The sequence below is a fragment of the Salmo trutta genome, chromosome 29 (assembly GCF_901001165.1).
Source record: "Salmo trutta chromosome 29, fSalTru1.1, whole genome shotgun sequence".
Taxonomy (NCBI): Eukaryota; Metazoa; Chordata; class Actinopteri; order Salmoniformes; family Salmonidae; genus Salmo; species Salmo trutta.
The window spans coordinates 42656429-42668567 of record NC_042985.1 but is presented as its reverse complement, the minus strand read 5'-3'; the positions used below and the strand labels follow the sequence as shown (position 1 = coordinate 42668567).

The window sequence follows — 12139 nt, the reverse complement described above, 5'->3', positions numbered from 1 at the left end:
GGAAGTATGCTTGGGGTCATTGTCCAATTCGAAGACCCATTTGCGACCAAGCTTTAACATCCTGACTGATGTCTTGAGATGTTCCTCCCTCATGATGCCATCTATTTTGTGAAGTGCACCAGTCCTGCAGCAAAACACCCACACAACATGATGCTGCCACCTCTGTGCTTCATGGTTGAGATGGTGTTCTTCGGCTTGCAAGCCTCCCCCTTTTTCCTCCAAACATAACAATGGTCATTATGGCCAAACAGTTATATTTTTGTTTCATTAGACCAGAGAACATTTCTCCAAAAAGTACGATCTTTTTCCCCATGTGCAGTTGCAAACCGTAGTCTGGGTTTTTTTATGGCGGTTTTGGAGCAGTGGCTTCTTCCTTGCTGAGTGGCCTTTCAGGTTGTCGATATAAGACTCGTTTTACTGTGGATATAGATACTTTTGTACCCGTTTCCTCCAGCATCTTCACAAGGTCCTTTGCTGTTGTTCTGGGATTGATTTGCACTTTTCGCACCAAAGTACGTTAATCTCTAGGAAACAGAACACGTCTCCTTCCTGAGCGGTATAATGGCTGCGTGTTTATAATAGCGTACTATTGTTTGTACAGATGAACGTGGTACCTTCAGGCATTTGGTCCCAAGGATGAACCAGACTTGTTGAGATCTACCATTTTTTTTGCTGAGGTCTTGGCTGATTTCTTTTGATTTTCCCATGATGTCAAGCAAAGAGGCACTGAGTTTGAAGGTAGGCCTTGAAATACATTCACAGGTACACCTCCAATTGACTCAATTGATGTCAATTAGCCCATCAGAAGCTTCTAAAGCCATGACATCATTTTCTGGAATTTTTCAAGCTGTTTAAAAAGGTACAGTCAACTTAGTGTATGTAAACTTCTGACCCACTGGAATTGTGATGCAGTGAATTATAAGTGAAATAATCTGTCAATAAACAATTGTTGGAAAAATTACTTATGTCATGCACAAAGTAGATGTCCTAACCAACTTGCCAAAACTATAGTTTAACATGAAATTTGTGGAGTGGTTGAAAAACGAGTTTTAATGACTTCAACCTAAGGGTATGTAAACTTCCGAGTTCAACTGTACTTATTTGCCCATGGTAGAAAGAGACTTTTTGGACCTGAATGCCAAAACATTTAGGAGATAGCGGAGCTCAAATTTTACCCATTTTGCATAACTTACCATGACCATTCATGACGGTTGAGATGTACAATCATTTTATCCTTTAACGTCAATTATCTAAAAACGCATAAACAAAAAAATACAACTTTTCACATATGTTGTAACTTCAACCCTATTTTACATAATCCGAGGTGTTTGTGACACAGCATACAATTGAATACAGGATGGGTGTCATTTGATATTATGAAAGGTATCCCACAGGGGTAGATTTTAGGTCCTGTACTTTTACTGTTTATGTAAACAATATTGGTCTCTCTGCAAAAAAATATAACATACACCTGTATGCAGACGCTTGGAGTGATTTTCCATCATTGTGCTAAGTTTCATGACAAAACACCAGGCGGTTATGTAGTGTCATCAAATCATATCAGAAGGAAGAGAAACAACATTTCATAAAATAAATCTACCCCCCTCACAAAAAGTATAATGTGCGGAAACTCTAATGGGCAGAGCTTGTAGGTCCTTATGAGAAATGTGTTGCTCATGAGGGGCTGCATATAGACTATATGACCCCAAAAAATGTGGACACCTGTAGAACATCTCATTCCAAAATCATGGGAATTAATATGGAGTTGGTCCCCCCTTTGCTGCTATAACATGCTCCAACTTTCTGGCAAGGCTTTCCACTAGATGTTGGAACATTGCTGCGGGCACTTGCTTCAACCACAAGACCATTAGTGAGATCGGGCACTGATGTTGGGTGATTAGGCCTGGCTCGCAGTCAGTGTTGCAATTCATCCCAAAGGTGTTTGAAGGGGTTGAGGTCAGGGCTATGTGCCGGCCAGTCAAGTTCTTCCACACCGATCTCGACAACCAATTTTGTATGGACCTCGCTTTGTGCATGGGGGCATTGTCATGCTGAAACAGGAAACTGTATTTATTAGGGATCCCCATTAGCTGTGGCCAAGGCAGCAGCTACTCTTCTTGGTCAAAACACATTAAGGCACTGACATTACACATAAAACAAAAGATAAAACAGTACATCAAATAACATTGTTACACCACCACATATCTACAAAGCAAAATGTATAATACAACCACACAACAATATTACAATGTACGTGTGTGGAGAGTGCATGTGCTAGCACCCATGTGCTTATGAGTGTCTGTACCTGTGTGTCTCTCTTCACAGTCCCTGCTGTTCCATAAGGTGTATTTCTATCTGTTTTTTTTTTAAATCTGATGTTACTGCTCGCATCAGTTACCGGATGTGGAATATAGTTCCATGTAGTCATGGCTCTATGTAGTAATATGCACCTCCCATTGTCCATTCTGGACTTGGGGATTGTGAAGAGACCTCTGGTGGCATGTCTTGTGGGGTATGCATGGGTGTCCGAGCTGTATGCTAGTAGTTTAAACAGACATCTGTGCATTCAGCATCTGTGCAGTGCATTCAGCTTGTCAACACTTCTTAAAGAAACAAGTAGTGATGAAGTCAATCTCTCCTCCACTTTTAGCCATGAGAGATTGACAAGCATATCATTAATGTTAACTCTCTGTGTACAGCGAGTGGCGCAGCGGTCTAAGGCACTGCATCTCATTGCTAGAAGCATCACTACAGGCCATGGTTCGATTCCAGGCTGTATCACAACCGGCCATGTTTGGGAGTCCCATAGCGTGGCGCACAATTGACCAGTGTCGTCCGGGTTAGGGTTTGGCCGTCATTGTAAATAAGAATTTGTTATTAACTGACTTCCCTAGTTTAATAAAAGTTAAATAAAATAAAAAACATTTAAAGGCCAGCCGTGCCAATTGTAATTTTCCTTAGTCCCTCTTTGTGGCACCTGACCACACGACTGAACAGTAGTCCAGGTGCGACAAAACTAGGGCCTGTAGGACCTGCCTTTTTGATAGTGTTAAGAATGCAGAGTAGCGCTTTATTATGGACAGACTTCTGTGTGATTTTATACACCTAACAGCAATGGGTGTGCTGAAATAGCCAAATCCACTCATTTGAAGGGGTGTCCACATACTTTTGTATATATTGTGTATGTACAAAATTACATGACTGTAGCTCAAACATGGACAGGAGAAATGTTTGTTCAAAGTTTGGTGGGAGACAAAGTCTAATTTGCTGAAATTCTAATGGGTGGAGCTTATAGGTCATGTTGCTCATGAGGGGCTGCATATTCGTACAACATTTCATGACTGTAGCTCACCAAACAGAACAGGAGACATGTTTGTTCAAAATTCAGTTGATTACTATAGCACCCCCCTTGGGCCAATCAGTGTAAATACCGGTCCTCTATGGCAAGACGCATCATTCACCCAAGTTAAGTCAAAATCAGGCCAGCGGTGTCTGAGATATCTCGTGTGATTAATGTACGTACGAACGAAAGGAGACAGATCTAGTCATCGTGGGGGACAATTACAGACATACTGTACAAGTCACCAGACCTGATCACAGGGATGGTTAACTCTTGAGGTCCCATTGATTATTACAGAATTAGGTAAATCTGCATTCAATATTTTTGCAACCAGTGTATGGAATGATCTGCAGAGCTCTCTGCACCTTGATGCTCTGGTGCCTCTAGTAAAGTTAAGGTTGTTAATGGAGGACCTCGATGTTGAGGAATGTGTTTATTTCTTAGGGGGCTTTCACACACCCTTAGTTTGTTTCGTTTGGACTGCTGTGAACACCCATCTGCACTTGGGAGCGCACTAAACAACGCGCTGTGGTTTGCTCAAAAAGGGTGGTCTCGGCCCGAACGCAGACCGGACCAAACACAGGAAAAGAACCAGAGTTGCGCATTATTATTGGTTGTGCAGCATTATAACTTCTTTATAACCTTAGATCTCTGAAATATTCTGTAAGTACCAGCACATTTATGAACGCATCCGATGCAGATTAGAGGAGACGGGGCTATACAGGCTACTGATATAGGCTATAATCCTATTCACGTCGCAGTTAGAGCAGCTATTGAACTATTTACTCCTGCATGTTGTTGGAAGACAAGTGATGTTTCATGACAATCATAAATGGATTTAACTTGAGTATTTTTGTCTATTAAACAAATTACTTGCATGGACACATGGCTTTGTTTAGGAATTTTGTCCGTTTGACATTTGGCAATGTGAATCCAACCAGACCAAATGAAGAAAAATACAAATGTAACAACAAACAGTCAAACTCTGATTTGAACTATAGCTCAAAACTGTGTGAAAAAGACCTTAAATTGCTTGTAATATTGTATGCTTTTATTACACTGTGTGTTTGAATGATGTACATTTTATAAATTGTGTTCATTCAGGGATCCCTTGAAAAAGAGGCCTTGGTCTCAAATGGGACCAAAAATAAAGGTGAAATAAAATTTAAAAAATTACATTTCAGGCACATGAAACAGATAAGGACTTCTCCTTAGTGTATGGGTTGCTCAGGTGGGTGTCTAGGGTATAGGGTTGGAGCCCGTTCCATCATGATAGGAGAATAAATAAATAAATAAACTATATTTACAATTTATTTTAAAATGTATACCCCATATCTGCACAAAATGGAAAGCTCTCTCTCACAACAACTCCCATTGTTAGGGCGGAGACATGAGCATCTCGTCATTATATAGAGATCTCTGGTGTAAATGGGAAGGTGCACAGCACAGAAGGAGCGAACGAGACCAAAAAGACAACATGAGAACAAGCGGACATAAACGCTCATAAAAAACATTCTGCAATACAGACATTTGGAGTATTACGCAAAAAACAATTTGAATTAATAAAATGAATTTGATATAGTCGCCCAGCCCTACTTCAGATTAGGGCTGTTACGGTGACCGTATTACCGCCACACTGGTGGTCACGAGTCATGATGGCAGTCAAATTCAACATTACCGTTTTGTCACTGTAATTATGCTTCTCCAAGCTCTGATGCTGCTGATTGTCATTAGTAACCTACCAAACTTGCTAAGGTTTGTATCATAACTAAAGTGGCCAAATTACTTCTTAAAACGAAGCACATTAATTTGCTTTACAATGGGTGTAGAGCCTAACTGGCACTCATACACAGCGCCTGAGTTTCAAGTTTGGGAAAGATAATTTTCAACATAAAAATGCACCTTTATAATACAAGCGTTACGTGCATAATCTCATTTGTGGTCACTTTTGACAATGGTGTTTTCCTGCTAATGGAACATACGTGCTTACTGCTGTGTGCGCATTGCTGCGCTTATGTAAACAAATAGCCTAACAGTTTATCAACATTTTATGCTCAACGTTCTCATCTGTTGCATCAGCCTCATTGCTTACAACATGTTTTTTGATGCTACTGGTTGTATTAATTTGGGATCTATCGCATCCCACAACTGTTCCAGACTATGTTGGAAATATTTATTTATCGCACAGAATAGGTCAACTTTTGTACTATGGGGGACATTAGATTGACATAGCCTAGTGCTTTTGCTAATAGAGAGCCTACTCATGTTTTATTCAGCTTTGTTTAATTGTATTCTTCATACTATAAAATAACGGCATGGAATTCTAAGCAAATCTTGTCTGCTAAATGAACTAGCGTAGCCCACAGCCGTATGGCATAGCCAGATCAGGGCCTAACATAAGGACAACTTACGCTATTCTGTTCTTCTGAAATAGAATACATTTTCTTCATATCATAATTCTTTAGACCTGTCTAAAATAAATAATGTATTTATTGAGATGGTGTAGGCTATATTACAAGGATTAATTGGACTTTTTCAAATGTATATGCTCCAAAGGCCTGCATCAGAGGCTTGTAGACTATGCGTGGAAGCCAGGAGACGCTAAATGTGTTTATGTTAATTAACAGCCAATTACTGTGAGACTGGCAGTTATTTGCATGACAATCACCGGCTGAGAAAATGTCACGAACGCCACAGTCCTACTTCAGACCACTGCAATTTAGGTGGTACATCATTGAAATGTAACTTAAATAGGAATGTCTATTCTATTATCAATATTTCAATAGGTCCCTATGGAAGACTGACAGTATAATTTAAAATAACTGATATTCCCATTCAACTCAACATTCTCTGATGTGTGGACCTCCAACCATCTTTGTTCTACCATTTGAAAGTTTGATTTTATTCTAATTTTAGTACATTTATCCAACAAAACATAACCTTGTTCCCAGGCTATTGCGCATAGGGCATATAAGCCTGGGAAATCAACGATTCAAATTTGGCCTTAGTGGGAGTGACCTACTGAGTAAAGTATTTGTCACCATTTAATTTTAGCGAATCACACGACTGAGGCATGAGGAGGGTTAGGGGGAAGGTGTTGTGGGAGATGATTGGTTGGGAGATGATTGGTTGGTAGATTAAAGGCAATTCCATGGAACCACTCCAGGAACAGGGTTGCCTACCCCCGGCTTAAAGGGTAAGGAAACCAATAGGACATTTTGTAATTTAGGTTAACTATCCCTTAAATAATAGAGTTAAGTGAGGAGAGGCATTTAATCAGAGGTGATGGGAATACCTGCAAACAGATCCTCTGGGTCATCATCCAATGAAATGTCTTCTTGCTTAGGTCCATTTGTGCTGATGCCTTCTGCATGCATGCTGGGTGGATCTGGAGATGAGGGTTCTGGAGACTGCAGAAAAGCACAAACGTAATAAAAATAAAAGAAGCTCAAAGACCAAAAGAAATCTGATCAGTTAAGACTAATTTTATTAGGGGAACATAGGCCTAGATAAAAGGTTAAACCAATGTTAACTTAAAAACCAATGAATTTCAGTATAGGCCTATTATGTGACATGTTGGAAACAAACTAGCATATGGGCCTACAGGAACTAAGTAGAAAAAACTGAAACTGTTGCATCGTCAAATGTCCTCAGATGACAACATTATTTTATTTTATTGGAAAGTAACACAAAAAACACATGCCAGCTTCCAATGAAATGGGATATGTGCAGCCATACTATAAAAAGGAGGAATCATAATGGGCAGTAAAATATTATTTTAAATGATTTTAAAGTTGCAATATGCAGAAAACACTACATTTCCTGGTTGCTAAAATTCTAATAGTTTGCCTACGTGAGGCTTATTTGATCGAATAGAAGTTTGCAACAGAAGACTGTTACAAATGTACTGATATAAGGAAATGTACGTGGCAGAGAAAAACGACCACGACTGTTGTACCTGTTGTTCACACGCGTATCTGCCCTCTCATTGGCTAGAATAGTCCCCCCTGATCTCGTCTGTCTTCAATTATTGAGGACATGTATGTTCATTGTAGAGAATCATTGTACCATCTAAACTGCTGTGAAATATATTTTCAATAACCAAAAATGTTATTTTCAGTTGGTGTACAAAACCGAAAGTAAAAGATGCACACACACAAGACACCGTCACAATTCAAGAACACTTTAGAGTGTACGTAAATAAAAGCTGAGCTAAGGAGAAAGGAGAGGAAGTGGGACTGATAATGGGAGGTTTCCTCCACCTACTACTCAGCACAGGATAAGAGAAACCAGGAAACTCTCCTTGGCATCAATGTTTGTTTGCTGCTGAGTTCAAAGTCCACCACAGGCAAAAAAACAGCAGCAGCAAAGCCGTATGCCTCGATCACACTTACAGCGTCATTGTGCAAAATGGTATGCAGCATGATCTGATCTGGATGTGTGCAGCAAAAGTTCGGCATTCACAGAATGACACTGTAGGTGTAACATGTTAATGAGGCCTCGATCACACCTACAGTGTCATTGCGTTTTTGTTCACCAGAAGTACATTAATTTCCAAAGAAACGCTGCATTTGCCTTGCGTTGCAGAGGCAGTTGCGGTGCATTCTGTGTAGTGCATAGGTTGGATTTATCGTACGTACGCATCAAATAGTATGCATAGATGGCTTGACGGAAAAGGTAGCAGAAGGTGAATGTTGAACTTTTGCTGCACACATCCAGATCATGTTGCACAATGACGCTGTAAGTGTCTTATCGGTTGGGCCTTCAGACTTCACATTGAATCAACATTTTTAGCTTTTGAAAAGTAAAAGTTACCAAACTAAGTTGGGGCAAAAACCTACCACTTCCTTGATAGTAGAAAAGATATGATGACAGAACATTAATAATAATAAAAAAAATAAAATAATAATAATAATAATAATTGTGGAGGGGGGGCAGCGGTCAATGGAGACTACTCTTAACCTTAGTCCACTCCACTTAAAAGTGCAGAAAGAGGTCCCCTTAGTTAACGTGTATGCCCATCATTGTTCATTTGTTTATTGGAAATTTTCAAGGACCATCTATGCAATAAACATACACCTGACTTACACCTGTAAATTCACAGCTCACAAGGGAAACGTATGACTGACACAACAGGAATGGAGAGATTATAGTCTACATTTCAGTGAGGGAGTCAACTTCTAGGATTGGGCTAGTGCACTCTCCCATAATTGGTGATATTCCAAATAGAGATTTCTAATCGTTTGTAGAATTGTACAACTAAGAGCATAAGACCGTCTGTTAAATAACTAAAATGTCAAATGTAAATTGCACAGCAACAAATTCAGTTAAAGACCAATCTAATGTTTGTAGAACTCCAATTAGTGTCCCGTTGTTGGTTTATCCCATTTTAAACAAATAGTATGAAATTAAAATTGTGCCACACCTGTGATTATCCCCTGATCTATTGAAAACCCGGAAACCAGTAAACAGCGCAGACGTTCTGCGTTTTTCTGACGCAGGGCTGAATCTCAAGAACAAACCCCCTCCCAGTATGCGTTATTGGCCATCATCAGGATAGTGAGCTGGCTACAAATTATCATTCATGATAATAAACTGTAGTGGCTACTTTGTTGCATGATTTTCATTTAAAGAAACTAACGCCCGAAGTACAACCGTGTCATAAGCCTAGCAGCATCTAGCTCACAACAACGGAAGGTCGCCTGACTTACTTGTCGTCTAGTACTGTATCAATGAGCATCAAGCCCCTAGTTGCTTTCAATCGTCGGCCTCGGATCAGTCTTACCTCTAGTGTAGTGACAGTACTGACAAAAAAGCCTTCTCCATCTTCTATTTCCCTGAAGTCAGTCTGTCCTGCATCTCCCAGTGGTGGAGGTTCCATCTCCGCAGCCATCTTCCTTTAGCAATAATATCCGAGTAAGAAAACAATCGACAGAAAGGAGTCAGGAGGTTCGCGAGCTGTCATGTGACTCACAGGAACAGTTTAGTCAGAGAGGAAGAGGCGAAGCGAGAGCATTTACTCCGCCCAAAATCTGTCCGCGTAAACTATGCCCTTTTTGTATGGAGGTACACGAGTGAGTGTCGAATTACGTGAGGCTTATTTGATCGAATAGAAGTTTGTAACAGAAGACTGTTACAAATGTACTGATATAAGGAAATGTACGTGGCAGAGAAAAACGACCACGACAGTTGTACCTGTTGTTCACACGCGTATCTGCCCTCTCATTGGCTAGAATAGTCCCCCCTGATCTCGTCTGTCCTCAATTATTGAGGACATGTATGTTCATTGTTTGAGCGGTCACTTGGCTATCTTGTCAATATAATAGATCATCTTTGATTTAGTCTTGTGACAGCTGGCGCTTTCATAGAGATCATATTTCGCTCTGGTCGCAGTAACTCATTTAGTTTATGCTGATGACGAAAAGGACGATGACCAAGGGCAGTGTTTGGGTGAAGTGAAGTAAGATTACATGTAATTGAACTACATTTTGCACTAGTTGAACTAAATTCAAATCTGGTTTCAGTAGTTAATACAAATTGTTTTGCCATGTAGCAGTATAGTTAATTACTGGTAGTACACACTAGTTATTTTGCTAAAAGGCAAGAGAATATGGATTAAGTAGGCAGTCATTTCCTTTCTTTTTCGTCATCAGAGCTGCCGAATTCCCACTTGACACATTGTTTCAGTGTTTAATACATTATGTTAACATATGACCCCAAAGTGATATGTTTTTGCAATTTGTAGTCTATGGCATTTAAGATTTACATATGATTTTTAAACGAAGTAGTTTGGATCTAGTGAGCTTTTTTCAAAGTAATTTTGGTTAAGTAAACAATATTTTTCGTAAAATGATACATTTGGATTTTTGCAATGAAGCCCTTTATGTATGTACTTCAGTCAGATGAATGCTTGGATACCATGTTTATGTCACTGCCTGCAGTTTGAAGGAAGTTGTTAACTAGCTTTAGCACAATTACTGAAATTCTATAGTAATTGCTAGCATGCTAGTAGATAACCTCTCTAGTACATGTGGGACGAACTCGTCCCACCTACGTAACAGCCACTGAAATCCAGTGGCGCGATTTTTGAATCGTTAGAAATGCTATAACTTCAATTTCTCAAACATATGACTATTTCACAGCTATTTAAAGACAAGAATCTCGTTAATCTAACCCCACTGTCCGATTTCAAAAAGGCTTTACAACAAAAGCAAAACATTAGATTATGTCAGCAGAGTACCCAGCCAGAAATAATCACACAGCCATTTTTCAAGCTAGCATATCATGTCACATAAACCCAAACCACAGCTAAATGCAGCACTAACCTTTTATAATCTTCATCAGATGACACACCTAGGACATTGTGTTATACAATACATGCATGTCTGTTCAATCAAGTTCATATTTATATCAAAAACCAGCTTTTTACATTAGCATGTGACGTTCAGAAAAAGCATAACCACCGCAAACTTCCGGTGAATTTACTAACAGTTTGCTAAATTACTCACGATAAACGTTCACAAAAAGCATAACAATTATTTTAAGAATTATAGATACATTACCCCTCTATGCACTCGATATGTCCGATTTTAAAATAGCTTTTCGGATGAAGCACATTTTGCAATAATCTAAGTACATAGCCCGGCATTACAGGGCTAGCTATTTAGATACCCACCCAGGTCAGCATCCACCAAAATCACATTTCCTATAAGAAAGATGTTCTTACCTTGCTTGTTCTTCATCAGAATACACTGCCAGGACTTCTACTTCAATAACAAATGTTGGTTTGGTCCCAAATAATCCATCGTTATGTTCCAACAGCGACGTTTTGTTCGTGAGTTCTAGAATGCTTTTTCGCGGTGTCGCGCATGGCGCATTGGCGTGTCAAAAATGTCTAAATATTCCATTACCGTACTTCGAAGCATGTCAACCGCTGTTTAAAACCAATTTTTATGCCATTTATGTCATAGAGAAGTGTTAATATTCCGACCGGGAGTATGCATTGAGCCTAAACAGCCGAATAAAATTTCTCCTCAGAAGCGACTCATGCACGCGCATCATTGAAAGGTCCTCCGAGCATCCACTTACAAAAGGCGATAATATATTTCAACCTGAGGTTCCCTCGTAAACCTTCAGTTATTTCGCGGGCTCTGAGAGCCTATTGGAGCCCTGGGAATTGTCACGTTACAGCTAAGATCCTTACTTTTCAATAAAAAGAGGTAAGACGCACGACTCCTTGTCAGACAGGGTACTTCCTGCTTGAAGCCTTGTCAGGTTTTTGCCTGCCATAGGAGTTCTGTTATACTCACAGACACCATTCAAACAGTTTTAGAAAATTCAGAGTGTTTTCTATCCAAACCTGAACAATAATATGCATATTCTAGCTTCTGAGTTGGTGTAGGAGGCCGTTAAAAATGGGAACATATTTTTTCCAAAATTCTCAATACTGCCCCCTATACCAAACAGGATAACAGAATTCCAGTCATTGTGCGTACGCTAGTTAGCATTGGTTCACAAAACTACTTCTAACTTCCTTATTACTGGATGTAGAGACATAAACATGGTATCTGTGAGTTCATCTAACTCTGGGGAAGTAGATAAATCCCGAACTGTCACTTTAAGGGTAGCTTTGGTGTAGCTAAACTTCTTCCAGTGTAAAGTAATTGTAGCTGGTAATTCTCTTTCTCTTCTCTCAGAGGACCTGAACCCTAGGACCATGCCTCAGGACTACAAATCAAATCAAATGTATTTATATAGCCCTTCGTACATCAGCTGAAATCTCAAAGTGCTGTACAGAAA

The 12139-nt window shown here is 39.7% G+C and overlaps 1 protein-coding gene across 1 annotated transcript in view; it reads right to left on the bottom strand.

Annotated features, from left to right (window-relative positions):
* Positions 1-9324, bottom strand: part of snx2 (sorting nexin 2) — a 29455-nt gene extending 20131 nt beyond the window's left edge. Inside the window, exons 1-2 of the mRNA XM_029722244.1 lie at positions 9126-9324; positions 6636-6750 (exon numbers count right to left, since the gene is read on the bottom strand). Coding sequence (XP_029578104.1) covers positions 6636-6750; positions 9126-9233 — 223 coding nt within the window. The 5' untranslated portion in view covers positions 9234-9324. The remainder of the gene's footprint in view (positions 1-6635; positions 6751-9125) is intronic.
* Positions 9325-12139: the final 2815 nt, after the last annotated feature.